General features: G+C 54.1%; 1 protein-coding gene across 2 annotated transcripts in view; it reads left to right on the forward strand.

Moving 5' to 3' along the window:
• Positions 1–16465, forward strand: part of NOS2 (nitric oxide synthase 2) — a 37970-nt gene extending 21505 nt beyond the window's left edge. For both annotated transcript variants that reach the window (XM_045487977.1, XM_045487978.1), the window contains exons 11-26: positions 496–690; positions 1664–1746; positions 2133–2277; positions 3008–3112; positions 4303–4352; positions 4736–4910; positions 5669–5801; positions 6789–6867; positions 7643–7824; positions 9934–10097; positions 11093–11300; positions 13072–13159; positions 13614–13735; positions 14045–14193; positions 15106–15300; positions 15861–16465. In XM_045487977.1, the coding sequence (XP_045343933.1) occupies positions 496–690; positions 1664–1746; positions 2133–2277; positions 3008–3112; positions 4303–4352; positions 4736–4910; positions 5669–5801; positions 6789–6867; positions 7643–7824; positions 9934–10097; positions 11093–11300; positions 13072–13159; positions 13614–13735; positions 14045–14193; positions 15106–15300; positions 15861–15980 (2193 nt within the window). In that variant the 3' untranslated portion in view covers positions 15981–16465. The remainder of the gene's footprint in view (positions 1–495; positions 691–1663; positions 1747–2132; positions 2278–3007; positions 3113–4302; positions 4353–4735; positions 4911–5668; positions 5802–6788; positions 6868–7642; positions 7825–9933; positions 10098–11092; positions 11301–13071; positions 13160–13613; positions 13736–14044; positions 14194–15105; positions 15301–15860) is intronic.
• Positions 16466–17380: the final 915 nt, after the last annotated feature.

A 17380-nucleotide genomic window follows, 5' to 3' on the forward strand; every position in this document is an offset into this window, starting at 1 on the left:
TTAGGATGTGGCACATTGTGCTGACTTGTCTTCCATATGCTGCCGTTTCCCCAACACTTAGTTCTCTTCAGAGATGTCTAGTTCCTTCTTGGCTGAGAGAGCCCCATCCTCAGGGAAGTGACTCCTGGAACTCTCAGTACTAACAAGTGGCAAAAAGACACTATGGTTGGATTTGTCCACATCCAGAGGGAGCCATTTGTGGGGAGTTTGGGGAGACTTGTAGGCGTGGCCTGAGAAGCTGACTCTGTCCCTAGAGGGCCAAGGGGGGAGCCCACCATGTGACCTCTGGGCCGACTATGACTATGGTGATTTCTGGGGCTCCTTTGGAGGCTCTGGAAGTGCCTTCCATTTGGGTGTTTACTTTCAGCAGCGAGGAGGTGGCCAGGAGGAACTGTTGTCACATTTTACTGACCTTGGGAGCCCCGCTGACAGACCATGCTCCTGAGTCCCCCTTCCCTTGCCTCAACCCCCCCTCTTTGCCTCCGTCTACTTCAGAAGCAAAACGTGACCATCATGGACCACCACTCGGCTGCGGAGTCCTTCATGAAGTACATGCAGAACGAGTACCGGTCCCGAGGGGGCTGTCCTGCCGACTGGATTTGGCTGGTGCCCCCGATTTCTGGCAGCATCACTCCCGTGTTCCACCAGGAGATGTTAAACTATGTCCTGTCCCCTTTCTTCTACTACCAGGTGAGGGAGGGCCTTCCTCCCCTCTCTGTCTTGGGAGCTCAGGGGTGGAGAATGTGTGTGTGTGTGTGTGTGTGTAGGTGTGCATGCGTGTGCGTGCACGTGCTCATGAATGTGCGTGCAGGTGCGTGTGTGTACACGTATGCATGCACGTTCACGCTCACTCATGCAGGACACACGGGGCAGGGTCGGGGACACAGGGGCCTATTTGTAATGCTTGTCAGGATGCTGAACAGCAATCGTCCATTTCCGCAGAGAGTGGGACTTAAGGAAAGACCTTTTATTTCACCTTCAGGGGTCCAGTGCTCTGATGGGGCTTAAACTTGAGGGTGACCGCCATTGCCCCCACCTCAACCAGTCACATCCCATAAGGGTGAAGAGTTTGGCTCGAGGGTCAGACACACATGTGGGTGACTCTGCCACTTCCTAGCGGCATGGTCATGGGTGGGTCATTTCACCCATGGGAGCCCTGATGTTCTCATTGTGTGGATCCCGTGAGCTGGTCTCTGCCCAGCCCAGAATGCACTCCGTAACCATCCCCTATTGAAACCCGTTCACTTTTTGTCATAAAGGGCTTCGGCTAGATTCGGGGAGGAGCCTCCTTACTTTAAGATGCCAGGTAGGGGGACTGACTGCCGGGGACAGCGTGTGCCTGTCGTCATAGTGCCTTATTTCACTCAAAGCTGTCCAGTTTGGACTGTACATCACATGGTCTGCCTAGTGGCACTAAAAACGAAAGAGAAGTGGGGCCTCTTCCTCCTGGGGGGACACTAATGGAGAATAAAATCCACTGGCCACCCGGTATGTGCAAGTTCCAAGCTGGACCCTGGAGCCGCAACTCGGAGGGAGACAGAGCCCCAGCCCTCCCTGCCGGGGCACCCAGGGACCCCCACCTCACAAAGCGCACAGAGGGTCCTCTGGCTCCCTCGCATCCCCAAGCCCTGGGGTGCCCTCACAGGTGCCTTCTTTTCTGCAGGTGGAGGCCTGGAAAACCCACATCTGGCAGGATGAGAAGCGAAGACCCCGGAGAAGAAAGATTCCGTTCAAAGTCTTGGTTCAGTAAGTGGGAGCGGCCAGTGCTGACGTCTCACCTGCAGCCCTTTCTTCTAGCCAGCCTGCCCTTCTAGGCCTTGAAGGGCGGGGAACAAAGAGAAACGATGGTCTTTGTGGAGTTGGGCTCGCAGAGGTCCAGACGCCAGTGGGGACCGCCTGCCACCATCGTCCCAACCTTCCCTGTCCTCTGTTTTCCCATGGGGCTGAGTCATGGGTTGAGTGGGTGAGGGGAGGAGAAGGGCCGGGACTCAAGGTCGATACCTGGTAAGAAACATGAGTTCTTTTCCCACAAACTGCCACCCTTTAGACACTGTCCCTCTTCCATTCTCTATGACCCGTGCGTTCCTCTGGAAGGGTGAGTCAGCACAGTGTCTGTCTGTCTGTCTACACAGAGCTGTGCTCTTCGCCTCCATGCTGATGCGCAAGACCATGGCGTCCCGAGTGAGAGCCACAATCCTCTTTGCGACGGAGACAGGAAAGTCAGAAACACTGGCCCGGGACCTAGGGGCCTTGTTCAGCTGTGCCTTCAACCCCAAGGTGGGCAACTCAGCGGGACGCATGCCTCCTTCTCTGCCTGTGTGCAGACAAGTTGGTAAAAGTTAAAACGGTTACTCTGCTCCTGAATGTCCCAGAGCCTTGGGGGTGCTGATGCACATTGTAAATCTGTGATGGGACAGATTGGTGTCCAAGGGCTCCCAAACTTACACAGCAAATAGAATTTTCATGGTGTTCCAGGGAACACAGTTTGAGAAACACTTTCCTAATGCAAGTGTCAAAATCCACGAGCTGCTGTAGATGAACTTTAGTCACTCAACACCTTCACTACGGGCTGTAGTGCTCAAGGCGAGGGGGCAAAGGATGAATAAGATGCAGACGAATGAAACAACCCCACAGGGGGACTCCCTCATTCCCTCAGTGTTGGAGTTCATCCTTCATTGGAAGCCTCCTGCGTCAGGTGGGCTGGGCCCCGGGTAGAACAGCGAGGCTGTGACACATTTCACCTGAGATTCGCTGAAGTGTTGGCCGTGGGGCTTGAGCGGGGGGAGGAGGATGGGGAGCGATGTGTTCATGCAGGTTTATTCGACGGCCATTCGTGAAGCATTCCCCTCCTCTGTGCCGCGCCTGTGCTGGGCGTGGGCGGGGTAGGGGGACAGGTGACGCAGGGGGCTCCTGGGAAGGGGGAAGGGAGGCACAGGGCTTCCGGGGACGGCGCGGAAGGCCGCAGCCCGGGAACCGAGGGCTCATGTCCACTCTTGGTGCCGCGCAGATTCTCTGCATGGACCAGTACGGGCTGAGCAACCTGGAGGAAGAGCAGCTACTACTGGTGGTGACCAGCACGTTTGGGAACGGAGACTCCCCCGGCAACGGAGAGGTGGGTGGCCCAGGTCCCGGTGGTCTGGGGGGCGGGGGGGGGGGGCAGGGGGGGGGGCGGGGTAGGGTCCGAGAGGGACAGGGAAAGGATTTGGGAGATTCAGCATGTCCTAAGGAGGGCGCTTGGAAGTGAGCGCTTGGATCCCTGTGGGCTGCCCGAGTGCCAGCCGTTTGCCTGCCTCCTTTATAATTGTCACCATATGTATGTGACGCCTTTCCTGTGACATGATCTATACTTTTAAGTAAATTGACCCACCTTTTTAAACTCAAAAATTCATGCTAATTTTTTAAAATGTTTATTTACTTATTTTAGAGAGAGAGAGAGAGAGAGAGAGAGAGAACGAACACAGGGGAGGGGCAGAGAGAGAGAGACAGACATACGTACAGAATCTGAAGCGGGCTCCAGGCTCCGAGCTGTCAGCCCAGAGCCCGCTGCGGGGCTCAAACTCATGAACCGTGAGATCGTGACCTGAGCTGAAATCAGACACCTAACCTACTGGGCCACCCTGGCACCCCTCAAAAATTCATGTTTAAAGGAAACTTTATATCACTCCCACGAATGGAAGGCCAACAAAAAGTAAACCCAATGAAAGCCAAACAAAGTTCTTGAACTTTAACTGGGTACTGTTGCCTGACAGTGGCTTGCTTTGTTATTTAAAATGAGTAGTAGGCAAAGATTAGAGGTCTTCGGGCTCCCATAGCCCCAAGCGAAGACACTCCCTGGTTTTCATAAAGATAAGAATAGTAACTGAAACAGGAATAATTTTTTTAAATTTACAGAAAAGAGTACTTTCTTACCATGTGATTTGACGCCATTGCTGCTGGGTCACATTCTGCCTAAAATAATCTTCAGTCCCTTGGAAATCAGGGTAATCTTAGAGAGTATGGGACCGGTTGTCATTATTACCAGGTTCCAAAAAGGAAGAGAGGCTCGTGCCCCATGAGGAGACCCTCTGGAGATGCCGTGCTGTAAGGGAGGTCCTCCTCTACCAGAGCTGGATGGGGCTGGGCTGTTCTAGGTCCCCCACCAAGGATCAAGCCCACATGAGTTGCTAAGACTGAACTTGTCCCTGAGCCCCAGCCAGCTGGCTCCACACTTCCGTTTGTGGATCTTGAACCACATGTGGCCAGATGTGGCCAGTACTTATACGAATCTCATCCTGAGAAGTCTGTGGTTCTTTCTCTTTCTAGAAACTGAAAAAATCCCTTTTCATGCTGAAAGAGCTTACCAACAAGTTCAGGTAAGGCTTTCCCCACCCACTTGTCCAAGCTCTACCTTATGAACCTAGAGTCTGGGTGCCAGGGAGGAAACTGGTTGTGTATAAGGGGGTCTTCTCCAAGATACCCAGGCACAGAGAGATCCTTGTCCTCAGCATATGTCAAGGGTCAAGTCAGGGAAACCAAGTCCCTCTCATAGGTCTGCAGACCAAGCATGGGATTGGTCACAGGAGTTGGTGACAAGGCTTGGGAGCTAGGGAGGACCAGAAGGGGGCGTGCGCTGGCCGGTCCTGTGCCCAGCTGCGGGGGGAGTGTCTGAGGCTGGCCTTACGGGGCCACTAATGCTACTTGATGCTTGCGTGGCTGGGCTCACCCCAGTCTCCACGTGTGTGTCCTCCTCGGGCAGGTATGCTGTGTTTGGCCTCGGCTCCAGCATGTACCCTCAGTTCTGTGCCTTTGCTCATGACATCGACCAGAAGCTGTCCCATCTGGGGGCCTCTCAGCTTGCCCCAACAGGGGAAGGGGACGAGCTCAGTGGACAGGAGGAAGCCTTCCGCAGCTGGGCCGTGCAAACCTTCAAGGTCAGTTCTTAGCTGGAGCTGCCCCCTGGCCTGGACAGGGATGCCACAGCCCACTCGTGTCCAGGACACCTCACGCCGGCCATCCTGGATGGCGTGACTCCTGCCTGGTCCTGTAGGCATGGTCCTAGGTGTGGCCTGAAGGCTCGGGTCACTGCTGCTTTCCCTCTACCCCTCAGAACTCCACTTTAAGCATGTGCCCCCAGATGGGGGAAGATGGCTGAGACACCCCCCTGCCCTTGGGGAGCTTCGGTTTAAGATCTTTCCCCCTCTAATTATTCAGGTCACCTCTTGACGACTTTGTCTTGTTTCAGTCTCCCAGCCAGAGAGCCTGGGGACAGGGACGATGTGGTTGAGTCCTCTGGACCTGTGTCAGAATCTCAGTAGGGCTTTGCTGCCTGTTGCCGCACCCCCCCCCCCGATTTTAGAGAACTCCACATTCGAACAGTGTTTCACCCAGCGGTGGCACTTAGAGCACCTGGTTCCCAGGCCCACGCCGCCTCCACGTGACCCCATACCAGGAACATGGGGGTAATCAAATCTCATGGTGTGGGCATGAGGATAATATGAAAACAATAGCAACGACGTGCCAAGCCTGGCTGCCTCTTCGAGTGCACACAGCAGCCCAGTCAGATCCGTGTACTTAGTAATTATTGGAAGCACTTACCTGATCTGTAAGGACCTACAAAATGGTGGCCCCGATGGTGGTGACGATGTCGAAGAGGAGGACCATGATGATGGTCTGCCCCATCTTCTTCCAGGCAGCCTGTGAGACGTTCGATGTGCGAGGCAAGCACCGCGTTCAGATCCCCAAGCTCTACACCTCCAATGTGACCTGGGACCCGCACCACTACAGGCTCGTGCGGGACTCACAGCCTCTGGACCTCAACAAAGGTACCTGCTGGGCTTGCGGCCCTTCCTGCTGGGATGGCGGTCTCTGACGCCGGAGTCTGTGCTCGAGGAGACCACTAGGACCCTCTGAACGGAGGCAGCTGGCCTAGGATTCCAGGCCTCTCCCTCTTGTTGCAGCCGAGAGCCTGCTGGGGTGCAGGACCGGAGAGCTTGCTTCATCTCTGAGGAAGCCTGTTCCAGGAGGAAGCCCTGGGAGGGTGACAGAAAGGGGAGCCAGCGCCAACTGAGGGCCTCCTGTATGCCAGGCACTGTGCTGGGCTTCTCACCCACGCCACTCTAAGCGACCCTGACACTCATCTTGTAAGAAGGGCACAAAGGCCAGGGCTCCTGGCTGGCTCAGTTGGTAGGGCATCTGATGCTTGATCTCTGGGTTGTGAGTTCGAGCCCCATGTTAGGTGTGGAGGTGACTTAAAAAACAAAATACGACGGGCACAAAGACACTGAAGTTTGGGGAGGTGAAGCAAGTTGCTAGCATGTGGCCGGGCTGGGATTTGAGCCCCAGCCGTCCAGTTCTGACAGCAGCCAAGTATTAAAAACCACATCTTGTAGAAGCAGTCCCAGGCTGCCGTCCGTGAACTCTTGATGGTGCCTTCTTGACGCTGTGCCTCCGTGATTCCTCTTTTCTTGTACCATGAGTACAGTAGCCCTGTAGGTTCCTGCATGTTTAGGACACCCCTGGCTTCAGCTATGCTCTCCTGCAGATACCAGGCTGTGGGGATGGCCTAGAAATCCCCGCCTTTGGGCACCTCATGCATTTCCCAGCGCTTAGCAGCACAGCTACCCTCTGTCAAACCAAGGGTCTTTATTTGTGATTCAGAAACAGCAGAGAAAAAGAAAGGACAGAAAACCCCCCTGCCATCACAGCGGGACACCCCAAGGGTAGTGTCCAGGGATAACTGACTCAAAACATGGAGGCTGCCCCCACCAACACTTAAGAGACACTTTGCCATTTTTTCCTGTCCCCCACAGCCCTCGGCAGTATGCACTCCAAGAACGTGTTCACCATGAGGCTCAAATCACAGCGGAATCTCCAGAGTGCAAAATCCAGGTAAGGGAGACTGCAGGCCTGCTTGAGTGATGACCCACAAATTTAATTTAATGAAGGGAAGACCAGAGCAAGTCAGTCTTTGAAAGGAGAGAAGCGTCCACTGGCAATAGCAACGATGACTTTGTCGGGACCAGCTTGACCGGTAACGCCTGTGACCTCCATCGCCTCTAGGTCTGGTCTCCATTAACCATGGGCCAGTTTCCCAGCTTGACAACTAGGCACCTGCTCTACCAACCTGTCCTTTGTCACTAAACCCTTTCACCAAAGGTGGAGGGCAAGAGAAACTCAAACCATTTGGCTCTTTCTTAAGAACTTTCAGGAAAACTTTTGGCAGGGAAGGACATTTCCCTGCCAGGAGAAACGAGTATTCTGGATTCCCTGTAGGTTGTCTGTGCTGTCCTCCCTCCCCCTCCCCATTCATTAGGAAAACTAGGCTTTGTTCCGATAAGAACCAGATTTGTGCTGGGGACAAGAAGGATTTTTTTCCTAATGCTGACTATCTCCCAAGGGGATGCATTCTTTAGGCGGAGGGTGTGGTCAAGCCTGTGTGGCTCAGGACTGTCATGTGGGGAGGGTGCAGCCCACCCTTTCCCCACAGAGAAGCCCCAGGCCCTCCTGAGCACCCCAGCCTCAGGGGATGTGGGTGACCCATGCTTATGGAACTGGGCAGGAAAATAAAAGAAGGGCACATTTCCTAGGGAAGCTGGCCCGGCCATCAGGACCTCTGGAGGAAATCCTGGTGGCGTCACCAGAGGCTTCTCTTTCCCTTTTCCAGCCGCACCACCCTCCTGGTGGAGCTCTCCTGTGAGGACAGCCACCGGCTGAGCTACCTGCCTGGAGAGCACCTCGGGGTTTTCCCAGGCAACCAGCTGGCTCTGGTAAAAGGCATCTTGGAGCGAGTGGTGGACGGCCCTGCACCCCACCAACCTGTGCACCTGGAGACCCTCAGCGAGAGCGGTGAGCCCTCTGCACGGTGGCCCCAGCATCCCCCCAGCAACCTCCCCGACTCTGCTAGTGGGCTGGTCCCACGCCCGCGCTGTGGGCAGTTAACCCTGTCCTCCCTGCTGAGTGGGTGGGCCGCCCAAGCCCATACCCGTGCAGCTTTGCCAATGGAAGGGACGCTTCTTTGGGACTATCTGTCCAACCCCAGAGACTGGGGAGTCTTTTTCCCTTCGCTCTTTTGCTCACCCAGCCACTTTTTTTGTTCATTGATAGATTCATTTATTTTTCCATTGAGGTTTCAACCGGTCACATCTATATACCAGGCAGGCCCTGGGCTACAAAAATGAATGAGGCTCAATGTCTGCATTCAGAAAGCTCACTACCGAGTACAGGAGGCAGATAGGCAAGAATATTCATCACCGTCATCATCCTCATCCTCATCCTCATCATAACAGTAGCAGCTGGCATTTGTTGGGTAATTACTAGATGCCAGCATTTTACATGCCCTGTCTCTTCAGTCCCCACAGTAGACATGTGTGTGCAGTTTGCCTGATGACGTAATGGAGAAATGTGGGAACAGTGTAAAAATGCTGTGCTTTGAAGGTTCAAGTCCCTGATCCATCACTTCCTAGCTATGTGACCTTGGGTGTAGGAGTTAACCTCTCGAGGCTTTATTTCTTGTCTCTAAAATGAAGACAAAGGAGCTGTCCTTGTAAGGTTGTAGTAAGACCAGATGATTAGGTGCAAATGCCCCCTTCACCACAGTTCCTGGCACCGAATAAATGTAGAAGCAGAGGGATGTCCATTCCCTACAGGCTGTGAACATCTGTCCAGAGCTCAGAGAAGGAGTTTAATGTGCCCTGAGAGTGTCCCTGGATCCCAAAGTTCATAACCTCCTTGCATGTTCATGGCATCCTGCTTTCACACTGCTTACCCATCGAAGGCCTCACTTATCCCCACCTTACCCGGATGATGGGCAGCGGCAGACTGTGGGTGGCAGGGAGAGTGAGTCTCCTCCTGGTCATCCTGGGATGAGGGCGCTGGGAGAGGACGCTGTCCTAGGGAGGGTCGGGAGCACCCCCTTCCCCTGCTAGGGTGAGGCCCAGTCTGTGTGGTCAGCACAGCACGGGGTGGGGGACAGGCACTAGGAGAGATAAACTAATGAAATCAACACTTGCAAGCCTCCTAGCCCATAGGAATGGCCCTCTGGCCTGAGTGACAATCAGACCTCCAAAGAATGTGTGCCCCTAAAGAGAGTGGCCACAATAGGAAAAGGAGGGTCAGAGAAGCAAAGTGTGGCATTGTCCCCCACTGTCCAGGAGAATGTCTTGTGACGCAGGAAGACAGATGTGTAGTTCTTCAGGCCTTGGGTCTAGATGAAATAACATAGTACGAATATTTTTACCTAATATTTATTGAACATGTATGTGCCCAACACCATACTATTACACGTACACTATACCATTCAATGGTCATACAAATCCAGCGAGACAGGTTTTGTTATTGCATTCGTTTTATAGAGACAGAACCCAAGGTTGTGTTCAGTCACCTCACTAGTAAGTGGGGAGCCAGAGTTTGAACCCATGTGTACTGGCTCCAGGGTCCACACTATGATGGCCCTGCATACTGCCTCTTGGGACTCCTTGGGACTTGCCACTTTACTTTGATTTGCTGCTCACCCAGTACCTCTTGGTATAGCCCCAGGGGACTGAAGTCATGGGCTTTTCTGTAAATGCATAACTGGCCTCAGGGGTGTACATCAGTCTTTGGTGAATTTAGTTACTGTGAGTCTGTAGTTCACCTATGGTTGTTTTGCTAAAGTACAGATCTGAACCAGAGAGGGACTGAACTCTGGTGCATAGTTAAGTTTTCAGGATTGTGCTAACTTGGAACCTTTTAGAGAGCTGTTGGTCAGCCTCCCATGGCAGCCCTAACTCTGAGCACCACTTCCTTGCATGTGAATTGGGCATGTGAGCACTTTTGCTGTTCCTGAAGGCAGAAATTCAGTGTCTTCTCTCCCTGCAGCTGAAGGGTGGAGGGTGTTTTCCCCAGAGGCCTCATCACCCTTCAGGAAACCTAAATGGGGCCTTTTTTGCCATCCTGACTCCTTCTTTCCCTATCCAGGAAGCTACTGGGTCAGAGACAAGCGGCTGCCCCCGTGCTCGCTCAGCCAGGCCCTCACCTACTTCCTGGATATCACCACCCCCCCAACCCAGCTGCTGCTCCGCAAATTGGCACAGCTGGCCACAGAAGAGGCAGAGAGGCAGAGGCTGGAGATCCTGTGCCAGGTGAAGGTTGGGGCTGGTGGGTGAAGGAAGGGCAAGGCGGATGAGGGGAGCCAGAACCCAGAGCTAGTGTTTACCCTCCAAGGGGAAATCCTACCTAGCTTCCCAGAGTGAGACTTGTCAAAAGCTGGTGTGAAGTCTGTATCCCCTCCATCCCATCACTAGGACACAGTTGCTTTGAGTGATCTTAATTTTTCTTAGTGTCTGCAGGACACTACCTGAGATAAGATAAGATAAGATAAGATAAGATAAGATAAGATAAGATAAGATAAGATAAGAGGCTAGAAAAGGGGAGCCATTATTGTCTTGGCTTTGTATATTCCCAAAACCTGGAATAAGCCTGAAACTTAGGAAGTGCTGGAGGATGGATGGTGAGGATGAATGGATAAATAGACACAGTAACGGGTAGTTGAGTTAATAAATTAATGAGAGGATGCATTAACTCACTGACAACTTTCTAGGCCCATGCCTTTGCAAAGGCACCAGATGGCATTATTACCATCATGTTTATCGCTAATTATCTTGATTCCCACCACCTCCACTGCACTGTACTAACTTGGCACATGTTCTTGCATTTAAGTCTCTCGATATCCCCATGAAATAGATGATGCCATCCTCGTTTCACAAAGGTTAAGTGATTGGGACAAGATCCCACAGCTGGTAAGGGCGTCCAGTCAAGATTTGAACCCAGGTGTGTATGATTCCAGAGCTCTGTCCACAGTTAGATTACAATAAAAATTTGACTCCTGCCCACCAGGAGCCAACGGTGGAGTTCTAAGCACACAAATCAGGTTAATGCTACTCACTGACCTGAGTTCTTCCAGGAAGGAACGATTTTCTCTCCTGCTTGGTAGTCTCAGCACCCTGGACAGCGCCTGGCACTTGGAAATGTTTGTTGAGGGTGTGAATGAGTGAACGAATGAATGCTGGATTGTGACAGCCTTCTGCCTCGGGTGGGGCAAGTGCCAGAAGTCACTCACACTGCCCTTGGCTTTCAGCCCTCAGAGTACAACAAATGGAAGTTCACCAATAGCCCCACATTCCTGGAGGTACTGGAGGAGTTCCCATCCCTGCAGGTGTCTGCTGGCTTCCTGCTCTCCCAGCTGCCTATTCTGAAACCCCGGTACTACTCCATCAGCTCCTCCAGGGCCTTTGCACCCACGGAAGTCCACCTCACCGTGGCTGTGCTCACCTACCGCACCCGAGGTAAGGCTGGGCAGGGGCTTGGGAGCAGTCCAGCTCTGCTGTTTACTGGGCAGTCGTTCAACATCTCTGAACTGTGGTCTCCTCGGCAGTTAAAAACCCACTCCCCAGGGGAGCCTGGGTGGCTCAGTCAGTTGAGCGTCTGGCTCTTGATTTCGGCTCAGGTCACGATCTCACAGTTCGTGGGTTCAAGCCCGACATTAAGGTGCCGGCGTGGAGCCTGTTTAGGATTCTCTCTCCCTCCTTCTCTCTCTCTCTCTCTCTGCCTCTCCCCCACTCATGCTTTCGCTGTCTCTCAAAATAAGTAAACTTTCAAAAACCCCTACCTCCCAGAGTGTTAATAGCAATAGGAGGTGTGTGGGAGAGATTACTATGAACCAGGCACTGAACTCACCCTTTTGTATACGTATTATCGGTAACCGTACGAGATGGGGACTGTTTGCATTTTACAGGTGAGGAAACTGAGGCGCAGAGAGGTTAAGCCACAAAGTCATACCGTTAGCAAATAGAGAACTGAGGTTCGAACCCAAGCAGTCTGACTGCTGAGTCTTCCCTTCTTCACTCTACTGCCCTACTACTGTTGGGACAACTTAATGAGATCAAATGTAGAAAGCACCCAATACTTCCCAGTGATTCTTCATTTCCTGATAGTCTAGCCTGGGTACAGGGGTGATTATGCCTTGATTGTTCACTCAGTCATTCACTTATTCAGCGATGGTTATTTTATATCCATCTATGCTTGGCATGGTGGTGGGTGTGGAAACACAACACGTAGCTTCTTCCCTCATGGAGCGTCCCATCTAGAGGGGGCAGTGAAGAGAGACTCATAGTGATGGACAGTTGTCATTATGCAGGGTGCTCTGAGGGCAGAGGGTAGAGGATGGGCTAACATAGACTGGAAGGTCCAAAACCTTGTCTACTTGGACTTGGGCCTCTGTGCTGGGTAAACTGTACCCTGTAACTGAGCATTGCCTGGGTTGGTAAAGCCAGGTAAAAAGCATAGTCACATGGTTTCTAAACACTGGGCATAGACTCTGTCTGCTCTGTTCGAGAACATCTACACAGGCCAAGTCTCAGTCCTCAGGCAGGGAGAGGGGAGGTGGGGACACGTTGTGAGAGCAAGATTCCATCCAGAGGAAAAAAGGGACTTTTCAAGTTGGTTGGGATAGCTTTAAATGCTGGGCCTTTGGGAAGGGAATGTAAACCAGAGAAAGTAGGGGTTTCCACAGGCCCAGGAGGGGCCGCTTGGGGAGACAGTGAGATATCACAGCAGACCAGAATGCTCAGGGGGCTGTCTGTCACCCAGGGTTCCTACCAGCAAGGGGTTTACCTCATGAAGACACTGTGGAGCAGTGACTGTGGCCACCCTGCAGGGCCACTTTGTGCTATATCATCGGAGCTGAGTGATGGGCTGGGAGGGTCCCTGGAGAAACTCTTGGAAGGAGCACTGGAGTAGGAGTCAGGGAACCTGAGCTGTGGCCTCATTTTACTGCTACCTGAGTGACCTTGTACAAGTCACTTTCCTTCTCTGAGACTCCTTCTGCAGTGGCAAAGGGGAGAGTCTTGCAAACTCTCTAAGTGCGTTTCAGTTTTCCCCAGCTCTGGCTGCATAGAGGGCAGACTGCAGGACCGGGAGAACTGCCCCCTCACTAAAGCCCACAGAGTGCCTCAGCGGACACTTCCAGGAGGCTCGTTGGTGTGGGAAGAGCCTCTGGGACAATTCACCCCTAGGGTGTGGGGAATGATGTTGGTCATGTCTGTGTTGTCCTTGCAGATGGCCAAGGTCCCTTGCACCACGGCGTCTGCAGCACATGGCTCAGCAGCCTGAAGCCCCAAGACCCAGTACCCTGCTTTGTGAGAAGGTAAGCAGGCCCTCCACTCTGTCCCTGGTGGGACCACTGGCCCCTGGGAGTTCTGGTTTGAAGGGGAATGATCTGGGACTTAGGTACCATGCTGGGCCCCATGGCCCATGAAGAAGGCATTGGGGTCCCTCTGGCCCTCTCCATTCTATCCCTGGCAGTAAAGCGTAGCCAGATCTCCAGCAGAGACAGAGATGACAGCAGTCGGGGTGGGGATCTAGAGAACAATGAGTTTCAGGCCTTTTTCAAAAGGAGCCCGGGGCGAGGAGATGGTGTGCCAGGGCAGGGGAAATGAGGCAGCCTACAGGACTTGGGAAATCACATTTGAGCTCATTGTCTCCTCCACCCTCACAACACCACCGCGCCCAGCTGCACTCCCAGTTCCCCAGCCCCTGTCCAGTGTGTGCATCCATCTCAGGGTGTCTGAGGACTGGGCCTCTTGATCTGTCCCCTTTAGTGCCGGCGGCTTCCAGCTCCCTGAGGACCCCTCCCAACCTTGCATCCTCATTGGGCCTGGCACAGGCATCGCCCCCTTCCGCAGCTTCTGGCAGCAGCGGCTCCATGATGCCGAGCACAAAGGTACAGTTAGAGGGTTTCCAGCAGGTGGGGAGGGGACACCAGGTGGCCTGGCATCTCTCCAGGAGTAGGGCGGCAGTGACTGGAGAGTTGTGCCACCGCCCACAGACATTTCCTTGCCCTTCTCCCATTTGTCTCAGCCTGTGTGGACAAGTGATCTGAATGCCCTGGGCCTCATTTTCCTCATCTGTAAAGTGGGGATAATACTAGCTAGGATAGCTGTGGGCGTGAAATGAGAATTCAGGTCGGTTGCCGGGCTCCACGGGCCCTCTGGTGGCCACCCTGGTAACTGGAGCCTGCTGGGTCTCACAGGGCTCCGGGGCAGCCGCATGACCCTGGTGTTCGGGTGCCGCCGCCCGGATGAGGACCACCTCTATCGGGAGGAGATGTTGGAGATGGCCCAGAAGGGGGTGCTGCATGAGGTTCACACAGCCTACTCTCGCCTGCCTGGCCAGCCCAAGGTAAATGCGGCAGCTGCCCGTGCAGTGGGTGGGACATTAAAAGCACAGTCTGGTGGGTGCCGCGGCTCCCCGCGAGGAGCCCCTTGCTCTTGGAGCCTTCGTCTCAGCTCTAAAAGGGAGGCGGTTACACAACCATCAAAGCGATGCTGTGAAGCTATCATGTTCACTCTGTCAGGAGAAGAGAGGGCCCCCGGGACATTCAGGACAAAGCAGGTCACCTGGTAGGTTAGACCCAGTGCCCAGCTGACTAAAAGTGCTCCCTTCAGATACACAGCTGCCTGGGAAGAAGTGGTCTGGGCTGGCTTTATGCCCAAACACCACGCCCCGGTGACGGTCTCTGCCGCCCTGGGGAGTCGGGACAGACCCTTGCCTCAGCCCCTGTGAATTTGTTCTAGCCACGGTGCTCTGTGTCCAGTGCTAGGGTCACTGGGCATCTTGTGTGGAACCAGAGCAGAGACTCCTAGGTTTCTGTATAACTGGGGAGCCCAGGGTTCTGTGCCCTGCTCTGAATTACAATGGGGATTCCGTGAACTCTGCACTGAGAGGCTCCCTTTACTGGGGTGTAGGCAGGTGGGCCTCAGAGCCCAGGCAGGGGAAGTGGCTTGCTAGATGCCTCTCTGAAGCATGGTGAATTCAAAGTAAATGCAGGAGCCTCACTGAATTGTCAGCTTCTTGAGGGCAGGGCTGAGGGGTCAACATTCCTCTCTCTGGCCCCAGCCCAGGCCAGAGCTGGGCGGGATGCCAGGGTACCTCCTTATCCTGAGCCTGATCCCTAGGCAAGGTCCCGGCTGGGCGGGTCCTCACCCTGCAGCCCAGCATGTCCCCTCACTGCCTCCCCCTGGCCAGCAGGCCTGACTGCACGCTTCACCCCCAGAAGCAGGGGCCTGGACCCACCACGTCCTCTGGTTTCAGGTCTATGTTCAAGACATCCTGAGGCAGCAGCTGGCCAGCGAGGTGCTCCGCGTGCTCCACGAGGAGCAAGGCCACCTTTATGTCTGTGGGGATGTGCGTATGGCCCGGGATGTGGCCCAAACCCTGAAGCACCTGCTGGCCGCCAAGCTGAGCCTGAGCGAGGAGCAGGTGGAGGACTATTTCTTCCAACTTAAGGTAAGGTGGCTGGTGTGTGGGTCAGGGGTGCAGATCAAGGGCACGGGCAAGGGAATCAGGACTAGGAGAGTCAGGCTCAGAACAGTCCTGCACCTCAAAAGAATCCTAGAGGTGACTGGAGGTCAGAGCGAGATGGGCTGTTAAAAGGCCTGGCCGCGCATCCTGGTCTGGTTGCTCAGTTAGACAAAGGCAACACGTTGCTTTATGACAAGACTTCTCAGGGCCGCTAGTGTGCTGTGTGTCGTTGACTCCTCAAGGAGAGAAAGGATGCAGCATTTCCCAAACGTGTCTCAGAGCCCACATTTCCCGGAGCGTCTTGTGGGACAAGAACGAGGCAGGCTGGGACAGCGGGTTGGGTGGTTCACACCAGCACAGGTGCTGATGGGAGGTAGAGCCTAAGTGGGATTCAAGTGTGCCCTAAGCATGGCAGTTGTGAAGGCAGATGGCTCATGAGTGTATGTGTGGTAAGGAAGCCCCAGGGGCTCGTCCTAGCCTGGACCTGATGAATGGGAGGCGGCTGGACCAGCAGAGCTGACACGCTGGCCTGGTTTCCCTTAAAGAGCCAGAAGCGCTATCATGAAGACATCTTTGGTGCTGTATTTCCCTACGAGGTGAAAAAGGATGGGGCAGCAAGGCAGCCCAGCGATCCCAGAGTTCCAGCGGCCCACGGGACAAGTTAAAGTCGCTGCCACAGAACTTAATGATGGAGCCAACTCCCGATTATCTGAGGTCACAGGGCCCGGAGAGATGGAAGGAAATCATAGCCCGGAGCCTCACGTCTTAGTTCCCCAGCTCCTGCCCCGCCAAACCCTATACTTGACCTGCTGCCGGCTAGCAGCCTGGACCGAGTGGAACCTCTGGTCTCCCTTGAGCCCACCCTTCCCGGATAATGGAGAGTTGGGGCTTCCTGGGTCCCTTGAAGACTAAAGCTGCCGTGCCGGGCTCACCTGGTGGGTGACAAGGATGAACCTTCTTCTGATTGCACCACTTTACGTGACCGCCAGGAGGCGCTGTCGCGCCACCCTGTATTTAGCTCCCCACTGTACAGTTATTTATGCCTCTGTATTTAAAAAAAACAATCCCCAGCCTTAAGAGCCGCCCGGGCCGTCCCTGTATGACTCCTGGATGGAGATATTTATATGGAATACATTTTATTTTAACCACATTGTATGTGAGTGTGGGTGTTCTGTAGGGAAGGCCACTCCGTCACACAGAGTTGGGGACTGGTGGGTGGCACAGCCTGGACAAAAATCCCCCTCAGAGGGACATGCTGGTTTGACCACGCCGCCTCTCGGAAATGGCCACCAGGTATGAGGCAGAACGTGGAGTTTTGTGCCCATCTGAAGACCTGTGATGGGGGCGAGGAAGCAAGATCACCCGTGGGGTGTGGGCGGTGCCTCACGGGGCACGTCTCACACGGGTGTGTCGGGGATGCACCACTGCCTGTGGTACCGGCCCCTTGATGAAGGCCTCGCCCACAATCCCTTTCTAGAAGGCGGCTGTGTTTTGCTCTGGGCTCGCCTGTTTCATGAGAGTTTGGCCAATAGTTTGGCATCTGGGTGACAAAGCAGGTGAGGTGGGACTGTGCCAAAGCTGTGGCAGTGAATGAAGGACACGTGTCTTCCACGGGGAAGACTTCTTTAGGGATTGAGCCTTATTCTCTTCGAATAAGGAAGGAACTGGGGTGCCCTGGGGGACCCAGTCAGTTGGCTCTTGGTTTCGGCTCAGGGGATGATCTCACAGCTTTGTGGGTTCAAGCCCCACATCGGGCTCTGTGCTGGCAGCACGGAGCCTGCTTGAAGTTCTCTCTCGTTCTCTCTCTCTCTCTCTCGACTCGCTCTCAAAAAATAAACTTAAAAAAAAATAAGGAACTTAGGGGCTGAGGGGTGTGGGAAAATCCAGCTCCCAGCTTGGATTTGGCCTTTGCTTCATTGGTTCCTGGGCTCACTTCTCCCCTCCCCCTACTCAGATGGGGTGAGAATGGGACAAAAGGGCACCCCAGCCCCCAGTGTCCCAGCAACGCACCTGAACAACGTGGTCAAGAATGCGGTCACCTAGACCAGTGCCTGTCCCCTCGGAG

The sequence above is a fragment of the Leopardus geoffroyi genome, chromosome E1 (genome assembly GCF_018350155.1).
Source record: "Leopardus geoffroyi isolate Oge1 chromosome E1, O.geoffroyi_Oge1_pat1.0, whole genome shotgun sequence".
NCBI classification, from domain to species: Eukaryota; Metazoa; Chordata; class Mammalia; order Carnivora; family Felidae; genus Leopardus; species Leopardus geoffroyi.